We start from the raw sequence: 21720 nt of genomic DNA, 5'->3' as shown, positions 1-21720 counted from the left end.
GAAAGAGATATGTAAAAATGTAGGGGCACGTAAATGTAAAGTATAGCACTCCATTCTTGTAAAAGAGATAAGTAGTGGGAGTCTTATTGTGCTCCTAAACTGAGTGCAATGAAAGTGATGAGACTGATGCCAAATTAGAGTTGTAACCAAAATATTTAGAAATATCACACTAGTTAGCTTATTCTTTTGAATACGATTTTTATTATCGATTAAAATTTATTGAAAATCATAAATTTTTATGAATCTTTTTCCTTATTTAATATAATTTAACTAATATTAAAATATTTTTTAAAAGAAATATGTTAAAGTTTATTGTTAACACTAAGATATTTATCCCAAGTATATGGAATGCAGAGTGGATTGAGGTTGTGCTACTTTTGCTGGATTGGTTGGGCTATCACGCTCATGGAGACTGGCATAGAGAAGGAACTGCATTTATAGGCCCACTTTGGTTATGACATCATATATATTTGCGATGACTCAAAGCTAATCTCATTCTAAAGACCAACAAAATAAAGATGTAATACATTTTGGTGCTCCCTTTCTCATCAAAGATGTAATACAAACTAATTAAATTCTCAACAATGATGGATTCCTGATAAGATTGTCAAAAGGTCAAGGCTAATGCTAACGGCTAGAGGAAATTCCCTGTCCCAACCCATATCATATCATGTCATGGTTTGAAAACTCTTTTTTAACCCTTTGTACATCACATGCATGTGCTGCCATTTGGAGTTGGAAAACGCTATAATTGATGTTACAGTCTGTTGTGTTATTGCACAATATTAAGATTGCAAGGTTGTTTTCAATTGTCAGACTAAAATGTGAGGATATTAAACACTCGTACATCTTACCCATCTTACCTCAACATTCTCCATTCCAAATATGTACAAACCTTTCAACGAATTTCTGGTTCTACAAGAATTTTTGGCAAACTAGATTCCAACTTATTTATATATAGTTTCCTATATTTTGTTATTGTACTATCATTGAACATTAAAAACAAAATAAGAACAAGATTATAAAAATCTAAGATACGGCATACAATGTTTGGATTATATATCCTTTACCTTAAACCGTGATATAGATAATGCTAACTGAGCTTTATCCACAAACTAATGTTTGAAAAATAATTAGTGGTGTCTAAAATTTTTTTAGCATCAAATCACGATTTAAGTTGCGGTAGAAAGTAGTTGTTTTAATATTACGTCTGAAACATTTAAAACCAAAATTAAGTATCACGATGAAAATTATCTCATTGAAAAATGCAAATGCACATTTAATTAAAATTATTTAAAATCAAGTCAATTAAAAAACAACCAAATCTTTGTTGTAACGGTACAATTTGTTCCAAAATCCCAAGTCAAGCTTAAGTTAAATAATATATTGAACACGTCTGCCTTGCTTTAACGTCAAAATCTAAATACTCTTTACACTTCCCGTTTGAAAATCGAAACCATGTAATTCAACTTTCTACTTACTCATATTTCGTGTCCTGCACCTAAAAGCTTATCAAAGTATTCACATGATGGCAAAAAGAAAATCCATTAAGGAAGTATTTAGATTAAAAACAATTCAAAATTTTCACGAATTCAAAATTCCAATATTTCAATTAATTTTTTTATTAGGATAAAAAATTTCAAATTTCATATTATCTATTTGCATAAAATACTTCATTTCCTATGTAAAATTTCATTTTTAAATATAAAATTTACCAAAATAAATGAGCTAATCTTTAAATACTAAAAACTTAAAAAATATTTATCATAAATGATAAAAACTACAAAAATCCAAGATTAAGTATTTGATATTCTAATTCAATATAATTTCATAATCATCAAGAAAAAAAAATTAAACATTGATATTTTTTACGAGTATTCTAGCGTTGAACGCGATAAATATTTTTTTATATATAATTAACTTCTATGTAAAATGCACATCTAAAAGTAAAAAGAGATTGTACCAAAAAAAGAGAGAAGAGAGAATATTGAAAATGTTTAATTAAGATAGCAAAAGTAATCACTTATAAAGTCGTATATTCTAATTTAGACAAAAGCGTGAATTTGTATCTTATTACTACAAAATTATATATTTGCTAATGATTAAGGGTTGGGAGACGTGTGGAAGAGAGAGTTGTGAGAGAGAGTGAGGAGGAAGAGGGGGCGAGAAGGAGTGAGGTAGGTGTAGAAAAAAGATAGAGGGCAAGGGAGAAAGGGAAATACAAAAGGAGAGAAAGAGCAAAGCAAGGGAAACAAATAACGAAATAGGCACGAGAGAGAGAGAGAGAGAGAGAGAGAGAGGAAGAGAAATAAGTGCACAAAAGAGTGGAAGAGTAGAGAGGAAAAGAATAACATAGTGTGCATAAAAGCTTCAAAATAGGAAGACTGACAAAAGAAATCCCTTCATTTCACATAAAAAAAATCTTTGTAAATATACCAAAAAGACTAAAAGAAAAGAAATTTTTAAATTCTTTCATTGCAAATACTAATTAAAATCCCTTCATTTTACTTTTAAAAAATCACATAAATTTTAATCATTTTTCTTAAAAAATTGTGCTTAGTACCTAAACAAGTCATTTGATATTGATATATAGTATTTTAAATCCAGTAATAAATAAAATTTCTCTTGAAATTCTTCATTCATTTACCCAGGACTTTATCATAAAGAATTTTTTATATAAATATCAGATGGAGGGCAATTGACCCTTTTTCCAATGTTTCTATTTGAGTATATTGTTTGTATGTAGATCACAGCTATCAATAACTCGATTGCCTAGCAGATTCTATATTAAAAATGTCAAATCAACTTTTTTAGTTGATCAGGTGAATAACCAACCTGCTTCACCTAATGCATGCAAAAAAGTATGGAGAAAAGTTGCCACATTAATGAAGTTCTGCCTTCCCTTTTAAAACTTGGTAATACTGTTGCACTAACATGAAGACCAGCTATACAAAGCAGCCGATGCAAACACCCCCTTGAAATCTAAGTCCACATGAAGTGGCATCAGGCTACAAATGCTTCCATGCCAAGACAAAATTTGTAAATATATATATATATATATAAAATGAAGCAACAAATGGAACGGAAACTTAGGAAAACAGATTTACATCGAGTTTTACAACAATTCAATGCCCATCATTGTCCACCTACCCCTATTTCAGGCTAAAAATTGACAATATTCATTTGCTAACGAGTTCCTGCTGATCGGGTTTTTCTTAGTCTACCACGTGTAACCCGAATGCTTTCTTCCATTAAGGTCTCTTTTGTGGAAGTAGAAGGATTCCCATTTTCATTTGCTGAAGAGGATGAAGATGGTGCTGCTTCAATTTGTTTAGGCTCTGCCTCTGCTTGTGCAGAATGGTTGGTGGTTTCAGGTGCAACATTAGACTTCTGAGTACTCAAACTTGCTCCAGTAGACTTCTGAATATTCAAACTTACTCCAGTAGACTTCTGAGTACTCAAACTTGCTCCAGCAGACTTCTGAGTACTTAAACCTGCTACAGGAGTCTTCTGGTTACTTAAACTTGCTACAGATGAGGGGGGTGCTTTAGGAACTTGTGGAGAAGAACCCAATTCCTCTTCTACCTCCCTCTGGAGCAGACTCGAAGATGTGCTAGAGGTAGGAGATGGAGGTTCCTCAACTTGAGGTTCTGCTGCAGCAGCAGCTGCTGGTTTTGCAGGTGCCGGTTGACGAACCCTCACACCAGGTCTTTGCTGTGGTTTCAAGAGACAATTTGTTAGTTCATGAGAGTATGCATAAAGAATGAGAAGGAAATGAGATAAAGTCCTCAAAGGTAGCATAGCAAAGAACAAAATATCCTCTCAATGACCAATCAGCAATTAATTAATCTACCAATTAAAAGTTACAAATGAATATCAACTGTATAAAACTTTTAACAACATACAAACATAGAAGGAAATAGTGGAATCTTCAAAAGTATCATGGCATTATAAAAAACAGAATAAACAAGGATAGGCGGCACAATCCAATGCCACATGATAGAAAGCTGACAATTGATATTCTAGCATACTTAAGTCACACTCGAGCATAATAGCAGACACAACATATGCATAATCATAATCAACTACCTGAGCAGGTCGAGGAGCTGGAGTCGATTGTGCAGCAACAAATTGCAAAATGTCATATATTCTAGTCTGACCATAACTGAAAGCTCTTTGCCAATACGAAACTGCAATATCTCCTGCCCTTGTCCTTAGTTCCAACAAGTTGCGATCAATTTCTGTCTCATGTTTCGCTACATATGGTCTGAAGAAGGAGTCATACACATATGTTGTTCCCTAACACATCAATATTAAATTTTACTGTCTCATGTTAAAGAGAGGCAACGAAGAAAGTAATATCAGATTTTCTACCATTGTAAGTAATTTTATACCTTAGTTTTAGGGTACCACAAGAATATGAAAAATGCCAACTTAGCTTCACTGTACATTGGGACCCTTCATGAAGAAATCAATTCAAAAATAAGAAATCGTAAACTTTTTATTTTATTTTCAATAAGCAGATATAAGTATAACATTCTCTGAATACATGCAATTTAGAGTCCTCTACCATGATATAAAAGTATCACCAACCCTCTCACATACTGTCAAAACCGCCACCAAAATCCTGCAGCACAGGGAAGAAGAAAGTTGGTATCAGTATTTGTCACTAGAACTACATGTTAAGCACAAACAACAAATCTATATAATGTGTGTTTGAGGGGAAAAAATCTTTTTTTTTTGCTGCAACCTCTTGAAAAAGCTTTTGGAAAACCAAAAATCGATTCTCTCTCTTGCAAACAGCAGAACCAAACATGCTAAATGCATACCAATACTGGCACCAAAAGCGGAGTTGTTCAATTTCCGGCTTATTTTTTTCAACTGCTTTATAGCATTCATAAGCTGGATAAGCATAGCCAAAAACCATCCTGCCATTACACCAAATGCCAAATAAAACGATTAAATTTCAAATATTACAATGCACCATTCATTTTAAAAAAGAAGACAGAAAATACATACACAAGCGCCCAGGTAAGAAAGGATCCTATCATTTTGTATCCCTGGCATTAAAAATATAAAAGAAAAGGTTACTTTACTCCAAACAGTATACCGTAATAACATTCAAGCAACTGAAACTGAAGGCCAAAATTTGATTCATATATTTCAAAACTTTCTACAATTGAAGGCCAAAATTCCTCTAAGTCCACGCTCATTAAAAATGCAGCATGACAATATCCTACAGAGTATCCCTATAGCTTATTTTTCTTTACAAAGCCACAATTCATTTCGGGTTTTCTCTCGAAACTAGAACAATAGCAAGTGCAGTGTTCTCATCTCGTAAGTAGTGGAGAACAAAAAATAAAGAAATAATGCTCATGAGGAATGCAGAGGGCAGAAACTTGTGAATCGAAGAACTAGGTCGAAAGCAATGCGGAAGTGAAAAAGTAAAGATCAAAACTCCACAACACTAGCGCCAATTAACAGAAACATCTAATGCATTGAAACCGTTTTTAGATTTAATTTGATTTGATTTGACTTGCAAATCAACAAAAAAGAAAACTAACATTTGAAATAATAATAATAATAATAATAATAATAATAATAATAATAATAATAATAATAATAATAAAAGGAAATATACCTGAAGGTGAGTGAGTTGCGGTGGAGAAAGAGAGAGAAGGAAAGTAAAATGCGAATCCGAAAGGAGAAGAGTAGAGGAGTTGAGGTAAATCTGGCGGTGGAGGTTGAGAAAGAGCGGCGACGGCGACGGCGGCAGAAACGGCCACCGCGAAACCGTTACGTTGTCGGCGAGATGCGGAGGGGTGGAGAAAGAGGATTAGGAGTTGGAGTTAAAAGAGAAGAAGCGTTTTAAATGAAATGAAAATTATTGTTTAGCTTTGCATTTTGTAAAATCCCATTTGCTCTGTTCATAGCGATATGGACATATAAATATATTTTTTATATTCTTATTTTTAATAACCATTAGATTTAAATCCAATGGCCAAAATCACTGCTTCCATCACTGCAACAATCCATACACTATGGACTATACCACTCACTCTATGGAGCAATGGGAAACGATTCTGTGCGTCGAGCCCCAGTAACCTTTTTCTGTGCCTCATCAATTACCCTTCCCTTACATTCAAATAATCATCACAGAACTTAGAATATATTATCCTATAAGTCACTATTATTTTAATCGTATTGCTAACTTAGGATATTATTAAGAAATTTAAAAAATATTTATGATAAATATTGTAAGAGAGTATAAAAAAATTATTAGTATAATTTTATGCATTTCAATAAATATATTTTTTTAAAATTTTTTAACTAATCTCCTAAGAGCACTAGTTAGAATTTGTTATATTTTAATCCTTCTATACTCAAGTCAAATATAAGAAAAATACTCTTATGTCTTTAATTATAAGATACAGTTGCCTATTCATATTTATTAAAAAAGTTAGTTAATTTAGTTATTAATTTTAAATATGTTTATAATTATAATATTTTTTAAAATTTATCATAACTTTATTAAAAACATATTTATCTTTTCCAATCTCGAGAGAGATTTTAGGATATTTTAATAAAAAATAATTAATACACAAAAGAAATGAAATGAAATTTTATAATAAGAGAAAAAATAATTACTTGATAGGTCTTATAGTAAATAGGAACAAATGAAATACTTCATTTCACATTTATCATTTGATTAGTTAAGTTCATTTAATTTTTAATTTCACGTAAAAATATTATATTTCTTAATATTAGAGATGGTGTTTACTTGTCCAACAACATATTTAATTTATTTTATAAAATTGTTAAATTAATCTTTTAACAGATTTTATTTTTAACTTTTATTATAATTAATTTGTCATAAGAGTTTTGATAATTATTATACAATTTTTATATCTTGATATAAAATGTGATTTTTATTGATTCAATTATCGAATTATATTTATATATCATTAAGATCATTTGTATCAAATTTTGTCAAAATTGAACAATAATAAGAAGTAATCAAATTATTCATATTTCAGTATATTTTTAAATATTTATATTATATCAATCTTAATTTATACAAACGATATAACAAATAATTTTATATTAACATGAAATTTTACCTATGTAATTTATGTGAGATGAACTTTCAATCAAATGGTGAGTTTTAAAAAAATATTATTCAATTGAAAGTTATAGAATAATATAATAGTTTTCAATGTTATATAGATGTAATTTTATCTCCCTCCTCTCTCTCTATATAAATAAGATAACAAATGATTCTACATTGGTCTAATTTATCCCTCCTCATATGTTTATTTTTTTTTGTACAAATTATAAATTTAATTATTTATTCTTTATATTGGTGACAGTAAACAAATCAACCTCAACCCGTCACTAATGAGTAATGAAAGTAATACTCCAATTTTAATTAAAGAGTAATATTAAAAAGTTTTATAATACTGTATTTAAATTTTGTAAAAAAAAAAAAAAAACTGTCAACAATTAGAAGCGATCGTTTTGCCTTGATTTTAGGAGTGATAATGCCATTATAACCAAGAAAAAGCATAGTGCATGAATAATATACTAATACTGACATTCCATTAAAGTGTGAATATTATATGTGAAAATTGGATCAATCGAGTTAGTAATTGATATTAGCATAAAGGAGCATTGTAATATATTCCCTAATAATAATCTTTCTTATATATGTTTTATTGTGAGTTAAAATTTATTAAAAATTATACAAACATAAAAAAAACTTAGTAAATTTAAATTTTAGCTAATCAGGTTGCTAATAGATTAGTTATATATATAATTTAGAAATATCTGATAGTGAAAACCTATCTTCAGATAAGTTAATCAGATTGTTGATAGATTAGTTAGAAATAGCTTAGAAATGACGGGTAAATGTGGTTTCTCTTTGTGCAACATGCATGTAGTGATAGATGAAAAAATAAGACTAGGATCTTGATCAGACTAAAAAGGTAAACAATGCAAGCTAGAACACATTTAATTTGGAGTTTGGACCACTGCTTAATTACAAATAAGCAACTAATTAAGCTAGCAGCGCATTGCTTTAAATAAAGTCATTTGTGAAGCCCCATAGTCACGTGGTCGTGGGATATCATGCATATGGCTTTTGGCCTCTTCTTTGTTTGTGCTAGGATGCGTGGCGCAATATGTTCCAACACAAAATTATATGCTGCATTAAAAAATATTAACGTGTCCAAAACTGTACTGATAAAGCATCAAGAGTACATTTAAAAAAGGTATTTTAGTTAATTTTTTTATTTTTATTAGTTGAAAAACTTGTTGTTTGTTTGATAAATGATTTTTTAAAATAATTTTTAAAGTTTTTTTTAAAATGCTATTTAAAATAGTATTTTTTTTTAAATGTTAGCGTGTATTTTCTAACTTTTATATTTATTTCATTTTGCTCCTTAAATATTTATTATATTTTCTTTTAAATTTTTTTATTTAAGATAAAATTTTATTATTTTATCATTTATGTAATTTTATATTTTTTAACTACTTCAACAAATAATTTTATTAAACATTTATCGTTCAATAAAATAATTTTATAGTTTAACTTTTCAACTTTAAAGTTGGATTAATTTTGCCAAATAGTTTAGTGAACCCTTCAAAAATCCCCAGTCGGGCATTTAAACTGTTTCTATATACACTAGTAGTATATGTATAGTGCACTAGAACACTTATTTTAAACCATTTATATTTATCCACAATTTGTACTATCTCTTTACTTCCTGGTCACATTTGAATACATATGGTACGATGAATTAAAAATCCGTTGACATTTAGTTAATTATGCCTAATCTCCATTCATGTAAATTTCTGCCCTTGATGGGGGGCATGCTTTGCCATTGTCCCTTCAGAAAGAAGTTGCATAGAGAAGCAATTGGGATCATTATTATCTTTAAGGGGTGGAGTAGAGGGCACGGGTCTTGAGAGTTTTTGTCAACCACAAGAAAGCTAAGAGAGCAACAAACCATGGTAGATTATTGACATCAAAAGTAAAAGGTTAGAAGAAAGAGACTCTCATGTAATAAAAGGCTAAGTATATTTCAGAAAGGCAAAGGGACCCTATAAGATGATATGACTATAAGGGTATAATTAATAATATATACATTATAAAAGGTAAAGAAAACCCAACGAAAAGGGAGCCATGTGGACATTGGATAAGTTGATGTTTCCTCATCAAGAGGGAAAAAAAAAGTGGGGATGAAAAAAAGAAAAAGAAGGAAAGCCTTGGATTCTGCGTTTCTCAAAGGTTTGAGTGACCATTTCCATTGCATGTTATATGGGACATGCGAATGTTCAATATAGATATCATGTAGCATGATACCAATTGCCAAAGTTCAACATCAATGTTCAATGTTGGTTATTCCCTCATGTGCCACCTAATTATGTCTATTTGTTAGCCTGTCGCTCTCATTTTTATATACATAAGGCCTATCCTCTCTTTCCACCTTTTTCGTTTTATTATACGCATAACTCGTTCGCAGTTTTTCTTGCTTTACCTTGTATAGAATCTCAGAAAAGAAACATGTTTATATTCTTTCTTTCATGGATACATCACACACTAATTTAGTGTATGTTTAGTTTAACTCGTTTTAAAAATAGCAATTATTTTTATCACGCTTTTAGATTAAAATTTTTTTTTTAAAAAAAAGTTACTATTTCTCTTTAAAAACTGTTCTAAACAGACTTTAAATGGCGAACTTTAAATCATGTGACTGAGATCCTGAATAAAATGTTAGAGTTCAACCTACATGACCCAAATTTTAAATTAAGCAGTTTCATTTCTCCAAATTAGATCAATCTCTCACTTAAATAGCGTGGAATATTCAAATAATGACCATAAATAAATATGGTGATAAAAATAAGGGTGTACGTGAATCTGAACCCGACTAATTAATTCGACAAAAATGTTTTGGGTGAGTTTTTGGGCAGAGAGGGTTGAAAAATCGATTTCATGTGGGTTGGAGTGGGAAAGTTCATTTCTGGACTTCGAATCTGTTAGAAACCGAATTCAATGGAACAAATACTACTCCAAAGTTGCTATTGGCATCCCCAGTTTTGCTAATGACACTACTCATGTGGGTGCACTTTAACCAAATCCTAAAACTACCCCTTGACAAATTATACAATGGAATCAGGTTTTCCTTGTGCAATGGGGGTGGAGGGTGAAAAAAAATGAAAAAAGCAAGCACAATTCTATTGTACAATTGCACAACAAAGACACCATTGTGCTTTGGAGATAACACAACGTAATGATGTTTCCATTTTGTTATTTGATCTCACTCCAATTGCACAACACAATCATGCTTCTATTGTGCAATTGTCTCCCTTTATAACAGAATCATAATTTCATTATGTTTTTTTAAGTAAAGTTTAATATTTTATATTGTGCTTTAACAACCATACTTATAACAATCTAATAAGCCAACAATGTCCTTGTATATCTCAATGCAATCTAAACTATCTATTTTGTCAGGTATAATCTTGGTAATTGCTGATAATTGACTCATGAGACAACAATACACTATGATAATTTATCAGCAATCTTGGTCATTGCTGATAAATTATGTTTGATTTATTTTATAAAAAAAATTATTGTAAATTATCGTAATGATGTGTTATTACTTACATAATGCTAAACAGTACTTAAAAGTATTCTGAGAAACTTAAAACATAATAAATAGCTGTATATAAACAATTGAGCGTTTCAGTGAGGCAACAACCATACAATTATCACTGCTCAACAGGTTCTTTGATACATGATTTGTGATCAATCCAAAAATTCATGCCTCTGTCCGCAGGTATGCATGACGACAAAGATTAGAACTTAAAATTAAAACTAAAAGAACTCTTCAAAGGGATTTCTCCTTTTAAAAAATAATATAACAAAATAAAGTGGGGGCATTACAACAGATAAAGAGGATGACTTCGCCAACAAATGTGTATAAATTATTTACTGTTCTTGGTGTACGATAAGATGTTTATCAAGCTAAAATAATGAAGTATCATGTGAAATAATTGATTCATTATGAGGTAGTTTTGTATAGTTCATCCCAGCTGGCTAGTTTTTCCCTAGGTTTGTTCCTTGAACTTCCAAGCCTCCTTTCTTCAGAGTCTATCTTTTCCCAATCACTTAATGAAACTACTCTGATATTTCTATCATGCAGAAGCTGGAGAAGTCCGTCCCTGCCAGGTTTGGGCAAGGTTGATGACCAAATCAACCCTCCTTTTTCAAGGTCTGCTGATATGCTCGAAACCTATCATGTGGATATCAGCAGAAAATACAATACTAACATAAGTAAATTATTGCACAAGTATAACAATTAAGAAGACATTTTAGTATGACTGATTTAATCATCATCTAGCTACTTCTGTCAGTTTAACTGCTATGGAAGAATATGAATAGAAAAAGCAAGAGATACATACAGTTTCTTCTGCACAATAGAGGTTTGTGGCAATAATTCCAGTCGGTCCTCTCTTCAGCCATCCACATACATACAAGCCCTTTTCAAGAACTGAAGGATCTGAAGGGTCACTCAACACTCGACCTCTATCATTTGGAACTACACCTGAAAGGTAGCCAATATATATATATATATATATACAACTATGAGCTCCTGTCAGAATTCAGATGACACATTTACATACACCCACACATCATGTTTCTTGGCCAATGTCTTCAAAACACCAATTCAATTTTTTTATAAAGAATAATTTATTAACAAAAGGAGAGGAGAGACTACGAAGAAGGAATGTTAGGAATCCTCCAAATTACTTAACCTATAGCTACAATGAGAAGAATATAGAAAAGAAAGTAAATAAAAATACATCAACACAAAAGAGCAAAACAATCCATTTACAAGTCCTGACTAGAAACACCCTTAAAAAACACAAATACACAAGTTCAACACACTAGTTCCATTAGAATCTATAATTCTTTTTTTAAGGTTAAGAGTTAAGCAATCCATGTACTGTTTTGCAGTCATGTAAAAACTTCTGATCTACTAATATTAAACAAAACCATGTCATGAAAAAAAAAATGCCAAAGACTATTTCAAGAGAGCATAAACTTCATCTAAAAGAACTTTAAAAAAATATTATAAATGTTATTTTTGTTTTCCTTTTCATTTTTCAATTAAAACCCTAGGATCAACAAAACTAAATCACTTATTTCCAAATCTCTAGGGCTGTTTGGTTTGAGAAAATGTTTTCTATTTTCATTTTATGTTTTTACTTACACAGATCATTTTCAAAAACCAGAAGAAATTTTTCTAGAATCAGTCATATTTTTTAAACAAGCATTGATTTAAACATGGCTTCTCCACCTGAAAATATGAAACATGAATTAATTAAAACAATGGAGACTTCTGAATGAATTGAGAGCATCCAGTATTCATTCACCTTTCTTATGATCAAAAGGTAAGCCATCAACTGGTACTGATCTGTAACCAATGCTCTTAAGTGCCATCCTACAAAAAGCCAGCCAGTTGCACCATACTCATTAATTACCCTCAACATTTTGTAATAACAACAGAAGAATAAATATCTTCAGAGGCTGCAATCAGTCATTTGAGGAGCATATATCAATTTCTTTATGATGGATATGGAGTATTGTAAAAAATGGATCTTTGATTACAATGCTACAAGCAGAAACGATTTCATGTCAAGCAATGACAATTTTTACAACTAGGAATCTTAGTAACTGTATATGATTTCCAAGGCAAGATGATACCCGCATTTTATATCTTCAAATTCTCCAGCACCAACAGCAATCTGTTTGCCAGGGCTAACACCTGCAATATTTGGTTGACTAATCAGCAATCATAAATAATTTATTGCACAAGAATAGGCTACTATGGACTTAAATGTGCTAGTGTTTAGCAAAGCTTCATGAATAGCTTATATTAAACATTTTAGAAAAGCCCAATAGTGCACATATCTGCACTTATACAAGAAATTATGACAATTTACAATTGTTCACAATATTATACTTCACATTATTGCCCATGTTGTAAGGTTCTTACTTCAAAGTAATAAAGTAAAAATGGACAAACAAAAGTTACCTTGAAGAACTGTCTTCTCAAAATGCATGCCAGAAACATGGCCAGCTCTGTCTTTCGACTCTTGAAAACTATTTGGCTTACGGAAGAAGACAAAATGGAGCTCACGTTGGTTCAAACAAGCATGTTTAGGTTTTGAGGTAGCAGCCTTAGAGAGCAACTCATGAACTCTTCTCTGTATTCGGTTACTCTTAAGTTCTTCCTTTGCCAAGTGACAGCATCAACACATAGAATCATAGATAACATTAGTGAAAAGGAATCAAAGTTTTTTTAAATTATAAAAAATAGAGGTTAACATTTTTAATTTAGATAAAAAACAGGAAAATAAAACTAAAAGAACAGTAATTAGAATTTAGAAAACATGTATTTGGGTAATCCTTATATTTTATGTTTTGGGGGGCAAATTTTATTGAAAAACAGAGATAAAAGAACTAAAATTATATTCATTTTATACCTCATCAACTGGGGTTAAAAGTAGATCAGATTCCTGAATGAAAATATCAACATTATGAATACCTGTAAAATAAATGTTAACGCTTCAGTTAGCATCATGTGTGAGAGAGGGATAGCATATAACTCATAGTATATGACAATTGATAAATAAATTGGAAGTCCGATTAAGATGAGAAGCTGATAATAACATGTCAGATAGTAGGGGGAAATTCATGATTAGTGTTCCATTTTCAGTTCAAACCGAATCTTAAGGTCGGAAATGGTTTGAAATTGTTGACTTGTGAGGAACTAGAAACAGGTTCAAAGTAAGAAGCATCAATATGTATTTGGAAATGAAATCATACAAGACTGAAATCATGGAAATTAATGGAAAATTGGAAGCTAAACTGACAAGCTAGGTGATCAATTGGGATGCAAATTAAGAAGTATTAGTTCATAAAGGGAACTTTTAAGTCTAATAAAATTGTGGAGTAATCATATAGCCAAGGCATGCCCCCTTTTCTGAACAATTCCATAGAACAAAACCAAACTCAAATCAGTGCATCAAACAGATATGTATAAGAAAAATGGACAGGTATATTGAACTTGGTATAAGAGTTGATGCAGAAGTTACCAAGAATTTCACGTAGTTCTTTTGCAGTACAAGCTGCTTGGGCTGGACCACGTCTTCCAACCAAATAAACCACCCTGCAATATTGCTTATATTACAAACAAAGAACATATGGAATATCAATAAGATTATCTGGTTGCTTCAAATAATGCAAATAAAAACCTGATAGAGCTCTCCTCTAAAGTAGCCAATGCATGACTGGCAATATCAGTTGTTGCTAACTCTGTAGTAGGTCGTAAAAGAATCCTTGCAACATCTAAAGCAACATTTCCCTGAAATTAAACAAAATCCAAGTTAAAAGTCATATCTATATATTCGGGAAACTCATTTTCACAGCACAAGTATGTTCTTTAATCTTAACATTCATCACAGGTGTCTTTTCTTAGAAAGAAACTAATACAGTATTGCTCAACTAAGTCTCACTATAAAATTTGGGCAGTATAGGAACTAGGAGCACAATAGGTATAGTTACCTGGCCAAGGATTACAGCTGTATCAGTGCTCTTTAGGTCTGGCTCAAGATTTCGTCCATCTGGGTGCCCATTATACCACCAAACAAACTCTCTAGCTGAATGTATCCCTTTCAAGTTCTGAGAAGGAAAGGAATATTAAAAGAAATGAAACAAGAGTAACTCAAACTATCAGTTAATGCATAGCCATCACAAAATAAAAGAACATTAAGCCATTGCTTACACCGCAGGCAAAACCAATGAAACAACAAAAATTCTAGCAAATTCACGAAAAGCGCTTAATAAATCAAGCTTACCTCCCCTGGAATACCAAGACTTCTATCACTTTCAGCACCATATGCAAGGACAACCTGCTCAAGTTCATAAAATGATTATTGAAAAGATGGTACAACTGACAAATATCTACATCAGCATGTTACCATTAACACATAAAATCCAGAACCAGAGAGCCTCACCACGTGATACAGATCGCGTAATTCAGAGAGAGAAATGCTGGATCCAAGGGTCACATTCCCCAAAAATGAGCATCGTTCATGATGTGCCACTCTTGAAAACTGGTTGATGACAATCTGTTGCAAGTTTTCTGGTAAACTAAGTTCAACAGTGTTACTCTCACCAAAGAATGTACTGAAACCCCCGGCACCCAAAAAAGTAAAATTTGAAGTTTTGAAATATTTCTTCAAGTAAACCTCAAAATCCATCCTTGAAAAAATTGGCAGCAGACACCGTAGATCCTAGAAATGCAAAAAACCCACTCTAGTCCCTAAGAACCACAAATATTAGATATATTAGTCCTGACACACCAGACAAATTAGTCCCTCACAAGACCAAATACATAGACATCAGAGATCCATATTGCTGCAGTGGTGAGAATTACATTTATGCAGTCAGCGTATTGGAACCATTGGAAAAAGGTTGGACAGCTCATATTTTATCTCGAGATTTGAGCTGTCCGTTATTCAACCAACAGAATCCAATTTATGGATGGTGTGAGTGCATGGTTTGCACAAATGCAACCAATCCAGTTTGACAACATGTGTGGCTCTCACTTCTCAAGGACTAGGTTGAATTTTTTGCATTTTAGGGACTAGTGTGACCTGGGGTTTTTACTCTATATCTTGTTCTCTACAACACCAAAATATCTAACTAAGAACTTCTTTATACTAGTGCTAATCAATTTAGAAGTTGAGGTGCAAAAAACAAGAATAGACCTTGGTTTCAGGGTGATCGGGTGCAACACCGGAGCGAACCAACCCAAAAGGCATGGACAACCTGTCAATGATATCAACATGTGCTTGTTGGTGAGCCTTCAACATCTACGAACCAACCAAGTACCCAATTCGGTTAGAGTTATCCATTTTCAAATTTGAAGCATAAAGAATAGAGCTTTACCTTCTCGGCAGTGTAGAAACCAGCAGGGCCACTTCCAACAACACACACCCGCAATGGGTTTGAAGAAATGCTCCTACAGAGCCACCTTCTAGTTCCCAAAAGTCCCAGTTTTTGCATTTTATTATCTGAGAGGGAAAAAAAGAATATGGGAAAAGAAATACACAAATGGAATTTCGGTTTTTTCTGCAGTGAAGGTTTTACTGTTGGGGACGGAAATCACCTCTTCTATGTTGTGTTATGTTGTGTCTCTCACAAACAGAAACAAAACATCATCGGAGGTGGTCCGGCTTGATTCATTTCGGGTCTGGATCGGTATGGTGGATAGATCGTTTTGGGCTAACATTTTAGGCCTTACAAGTCCAATTGAATTGGGCCTGATTGTGACCCAAAAATTCATGAAGAATAAACAACAATCCACCCATGACTATTTTTTAGTTGTATAATTAATGGCTTGTTCAGAAATTCTTGACTCAGCATGCTTCCATGATTGGAAATGAAGGAAGAGTAGGAGATGGTTGGGGGGGCTTAAGTGAAGACAAACAGGGTCGGCAGTGGTTCAGGTTTCCTCAATGAAAATCCCTTTGTTAATTAAAATGATATCAGATTTTGATTGTATACTCAGGAGACACAACACACAAGGCTAATTAAAAGTTGAATATTCAGAACATGATGAGGAGTAGAAGGAGAGCATACTCAAAGGCCAACCCATTGAACAAGCTTAATCAAGGTTGCGAAGGAGTGGTCAGACAGAAAAACACGCATTTGTCCTAAGAAGGTAACTAAGTTGCAGACAAACTCAAAGTTCTAACTGTCAAGTGAAGCATCGAAGGTTGTTTTGGTATTGGTTTTATGAGAAACAGTGGTTTTAATTGGCATTGATGAAAAAGTGGTTTTAATTGGCACTTAATTCAAAAGTATAAGATTATTAAATCAAGAAATTATTAACAATATTTTGAATTGATGAAGATAAAAATGCTCTAACTAAAATCTTTTACACCGTTCTGTAAAAAAAAAAAACTAATATCTTTGGCAGAGTCTATTTTAACGCAATAAATGAAGGCTGAATAACTATGAACATTGTTAGAGAGCAAGACTATTTTAGTCCATATGTTAATTCCACGAGAAGGAAAATCAAAGAAAGGGATTGGTTGCTTAAACAACAAACACAACTTAAAAGTGATACAACAAATAATAGCAGTGTTAATATTAAAAATGATGAATTATTTATAGGTGGAATATTTGTTGGAAAAGTTTTATTATGTCTGTTCAGACTTTAGAGCTGACTTTTGTTGTATCTAGTATTACTTGTTTAGTGTTTACAGTAGACTAGGAACTCTCTTGTACTCCTTTTCTGTATACATATATATATATATATATATCTGCTGAATGTGAGACACTCAAGCATTTTGTGCCTAGCTAAACTGATAACGTCAAACATTAATAAACTAATTTTGCTTGTTACATCTAGTTAGTCCTAGTTTGTCCTACTAATTGTTTGAATTTGAAGTAGGGGCTTCTTATGTTTGTAATCTATCATATTCAGCTGTATACAGTACTCTATTATGGTATTGGGGGTGGAGGTTGGGGGAGGAAATGTGCTCAAGTATGCAGTAGGGGAATTAGTTTCTAATTCGATTTCTAGTTAAAGTAAATAAGTTCTGATAGAAATTTTACAATGTAAAACAGAGAAGATGGTCTTTTATGTGAAATATATTAAATTTAAAAATATTCAAAAACCATTTTATGTTGTTTGAGGTCCAAATGGAGAAGAATATGCATGGTATCAATGTACAGTAAGTTTATTTTATCTCCTTGCTTAATTATTTTTTTATCATGTCCATTAAACTAGATCTCTTAACCTAGTTTTCCTTGCATTTAACCATTCTACCATGAAATAGTGGATAGTACTAGAGTGACAACTTTTAAAGAGGCTAAAAGAAGCATAACTAGTGAGCAGAGGTGTTACATTGGTTATGGGCATATGCATAACTAATGTGACCTTGCACACTTGACTCTTGTAATTGTCAAGTTGTCCAGTCTATCTAAGTCATTGGTATATAAGATGCCCTCTTGTATGTAATTAGTGCTGCTGGTTATATTTGCAATACTTGAAGGGGACTATGATCATCACTTTCCATGTGCATCTAGCCTTCTATTTTTTTAGTCAATGGTTGTCATGGGATTTTAATTCAGGGATCTCTTGGAATTTCTTTTGATGTGAAAGAATGAAGATAGTTAGTCATATATCAGTCTTAAGTTGGATGTGAAAATTGGGCTTTGTGAAATAGTTGCGATCAGACAAATTAATAATTTGAAAGTTTGAAAAATATTTACATAATAAGTGCAGATTTTAGAGTAGCACTCAACTGACAGGAAGTCAGACATGATTATGCAGTCTAATATGATCATTTTGAATTATAAAAGAAAATTTTACTAAATTTTTCATATTTACTTTAGCAGAAGGTATGGTGTAAGGTCAAGAAGAAACTTACAATTGAATAAAAGCCCGATCACAATATGGGAAACACTGAATAAAAGTTTCCTTCAGAAGCAATTATACCTGAAGGTACAAACCATGATCTCAGATGTTGTTCATACTGACTACAATATGTTATATTCGATTCTTAAAATTGTTTATAAATGATGGAACTTTAACGCCTGCCTTTCAGTTACAAATTTTAAAATTATACATAATCTTGTTTCAATGAACTATAACAATGACAGTGTGTAGGATGTAGTAGTGACTAGTGAGGGTGTTTGGAAGAAAGCATGAGGGTGCAGGCAGAATGATAAATAGGATGATGATGTGCTTCAACAGAAAAATAGGAATTGATTATTAGCTAACAAGCATCACTTGCACTTGCTTGTTAGTCATTCATTACCCATCATGCCTTGCCTATTCAGAAACCTTACACCTAAATTCCTTTTGAAGCACACAATACTATCAAAAATATCTAATTACTAATATTATACTATTACTAACCTGGAACAGGAGAGAGCATCATTTAAATTACTTATTCTAAAGTATGAACAAGGTGTATAAATATGGTCAACTTAAGCACTTTTTACATACATATTTCTTAGCTAGGTTCATGTTCTGCATATATATATGGAGTTCTTTCCCATAAAATAGAACTCACATAATTGTTGTTTAGACTAACACCAACAGGGTCATCCATCAGTGATGGGAAACGTGGACAAACTAATAAGGTGGTGCAGAAGAACGATTTGGCCAGCAACTCAAAGATTTCAGAATCATAACAATATTGGAAGCTAATAACAACATGAGGTTGAATTTAGCTCCTAATGTAGCAAAGAAAGTTAGCAATTACTTATAAATTCTAACTTCAAAGTTTCACAATACATATAATTAGCAATTTAGCAACTTGCTTTAAGATTGGTGAGTAGTGATTTTGAGTGTTCCTTATTGCAAGTGAGTGTAGGAGTGATATTTGGTAGCATAAGACATTAATGTGTAGTAGAAAATTAACTCAGCCTTGTTTAAAAGCTATAATTTCCCTTGTTTAAAAGGATTTTAAAAGTTAGAATATGAAACAACATAACAGAACAAAGTCAGCATTTTCTTTTCTCGTCAAGGTTCCATATATTCTACCTCTTAAGTTGGAAAAATAAAAACTAGGTTTTTTGAGGATAACAGTTGGAAAGTGATTCTTTTTAAATTATTTTCCCTTCCTATTAATTTTTAAACTCTTCAGCTAAACTCTGTCTCTAAGTCTTAATTGTTTGAGCTGGGAAAGCCTATTGTTAATGAAGTCACATTCAAATTAATTTGGACTGAAGAATGGTTTAACTCATCACATAAATTAATGTAGATTACAGGGGAATTCATATGATTTTTTTGCAATCAACATATATTTACTGAAATTAAGGATATTGAAACCTTTAGGCAAGACCAACGGCCATGGAGTGTGTCAGGTCTTTTTTAGATATATAACACGTGGATACTTCTTAGACTGATGCTTTGATTTTATGTGTAAGGCAATCTCGGAGATATCATAATTCTCTTAAACTGGATCTAGTGTGCATCTCAGTCAAGTAAGTGTTAAGAATTAATGATTTTTTAGGAAAACTTATTGTAATTGAGTTTGAGAATAAATTTGAGATGAATACTTAGAATAAGTAGCATTAATACTCGGTAATACTGAAAATTTCTAAAAGGAGAGAGATACATTCATTTTCTCTTATATTTCTGATCCAGAATCTAATAAAGAACCAGATCGAGGGAATCCTATATTGCTGATGCTCAGCCTCTGGATAGGGTCCTTTGTCTTCTGAATATGTAGGCTTAGGAGTTCACAGTGACCGACGAAAGTATAGGGATATGTAAGTAGAATAACTTTAGATCCACCTTTCTACTACTAGTAAATAACAATCTGGTTCTAGGAATCCTCTATGATTTCTGCACCAACAATGTGGTTGTAGGAACACAGTCATTCATCAAACATTATTGTCTGCCAATGACAAAATCATAAAGCAGAGTTCAGTCTAAATGGTTTTCCTACTTCAATAACCATGTACGAATTGCAGCTTTTTCTAATGACAAACAAAAAATCTATATTTTGATACAACCTTCCTTATGTATGCCCCATTTCAAACACTCCCATATCCAAAGGGTCTCAACACACCTTGTGGCCTTACCCAAAAAACTCTCAATGCATACTAAAGGGCAGCTTATTCAGACAATTACAAACCAAAAAGACCCTATATCATATAGGGTAAGAATTCCCACAACCATCAGACTCAACTAAAAGCACCAAGTGTTGCTTCCATGCTGTCAATTAAGCCGCAAGTGTTGACATAGGACTGACAGTTACAAACGAAAAACACCATTAATTCATTCAAGACATAGCTGTACATGCTTATACTGAATCAGTATATGGAAAATGTTCCTGAAAGTGTTGAGGTACGACTGACAATTACAAACCAAAAAGACCCTATGTCATTCAAGACCTAGGTTTAGATGCTTAACTAAGTGAATCACTATACGGGAATGAAAATGCCAACAAAAACACAAACTTGGTACAATGGCAATGTTTCTAAGACTAAAACTAAAAATTTCAATCCAAAGAACAATAATAAAACCAAGCTATCGAGGTTACCTTAAAGTAAGCACTTTCTACAGCTATTTTGTCCTCGCTAAGTATTGAGCTGCAGGAGATTGAAAAGTAAATGCAAGTCAGTCAAAGCCATTCAAAACCCTTGTTGCATACCTTCTTCATGGTACTAATAACCCCAGACTAAGTTTGTAGTGCCTTTTAAGAAATTTTGAATATGCCTAAACCCCAGGCCTAACATTCAAGCTAAACACTAAAAATTGTTTGTTTGCGAACAGGGTTTGTGCGAACCAATAGAAGGTAAAGACATTTCGTTACCTGTGTGAATACGGAGGCAAGGGATGACTCCTGGTAGCGCGCGAACTCAGGCCACCAAAAAACCCAGCCACACCACGTCGAACTAGAGAGGGATGACTGCTGGAAGCGCGCGAACTCAGGCACGGGATGACTGCTGGTAGCACGCGAACTAGAGACGCACGACCGACTGCGTCTTTAAAAGGAAACAAAAAATCTTAGAATTAGGAGTTTTTTCTCTCCTAAAAATATGATATCTCCATAGTCAAAACTCATAAGATTAACCTCCAAACATAAAAATCTTCATATCTTAAAAAATTCAATTAT

At 32.4% G+C, this 21720-nt stretch overlaps 2 protein-coding genes across 7 annotated transcripts; both read right to left on the bottom strand.

The window, feature by feature from the left end:
• Positions 1-2882: 2882 nt before the first annotated feature.
• On the bottom strand, positions 2883-5903 carry LOC114383145 (HVA22-like protein i). 2 transcript variants are annotated; one of them, XM_028342746.1, is made up of 7 exons: positions 5642-5903; positions 5020-5060; positions 4830-4928; positions 4571-4627; positions 4395-4458; positions 4090-4299; positions 2883-3714 (listed from the first exon to the last, which is right to left on the bottom strand). In XM_028342746.1, the coding sequence occupies exons 2-7, from the start codon at positions 5049-5051 to the stop codon at positions 3187-3189; spliced, it is 990 nt and encodes a 329-aa protein (XP_028198547.1). In that variant the 5' UTR covers positions 5052-5060; positions 5642-5903; the 3' UTR covers positions 2883-3186. The 2 variants fall into 2 exon arrangements, with proteins under 2 accessions (XP_028198547.1, XP_028198548.1); XM_028342747.1 differs by having other exon boundaries at positions 2883-3718; positions 4100-4299; positions 5642-5901.
• A 4826-nt stretch (positions 5904-10729) lies between these two features.
• Positions 10730-21637, bottom strand: LOC114385187 (NADPH:adrenodoxin oxidoreductase, mitochondrial-like). Of its 5 annotated transcripts, XM_028345202.1 has the most exons (17): positions 21418-21637; positions 21145-21193; positions 18517-18584; positions 16245-16603; positions 16025-16149; positions 15844-15948; positions 15088-15201; positions 14929-14982; positions 14636-14752; positions 14326-14435; positions 14167-14240; positions 13555-13616; positions 13104-13302; positions 12773-12833; positions 12442-12509; positions 11467-11609; positions 10730-11297 (listed from the first exon to the last, which is right to left on the bottom strand). In XM_028345202.1, exons 5-17 carry the CDS (start codon positions 16139-16141, stop codon positions 11067-11069), a joined length of 1455 nt encoding a protein of 484 aa, XP_028201003.1. In that variant the 5' UTR covers positions 16142-16149; positions 16245-16603; positions 18517-18584; positions 21145-21193; positions 21418-21637; the 3' UTR covers positions 10730-11066. The 5 variants fall into 5 exon arrangements, with proteins under 5 accessions (XP_028201003.1, XP_028201002.1, XP_028201004.1 ...); XM_028345201.1 differs by lacking the exon at positions 16245-16603; XM_028345203.1 differs by lacking the exons at positions 16245-16603; positions 18517-18584.
• Between the last annotated feature and the right edge of the window lie 83 nt (positions 21638-21720).

The sequence above is a fragment of the Glycine soja genome, chromosome 14 (genome assembly GCF_004193775.1).
Source record: "Glycine soja cultivar W05 chromosome 14, ASM419377v2, whole genome shotgun sequence".
Taxonomy (NCBI): Eukaryota; Viridiplantae; Streptophyta; class Magnoliopsida; order Fabales; family Fabaceae; genus Glycine; species Glycine soja.
Note: the sequence above shows the minus strand (reverse complement) of the source record. Positions and strands in the feature narration are given on the sequence as shown.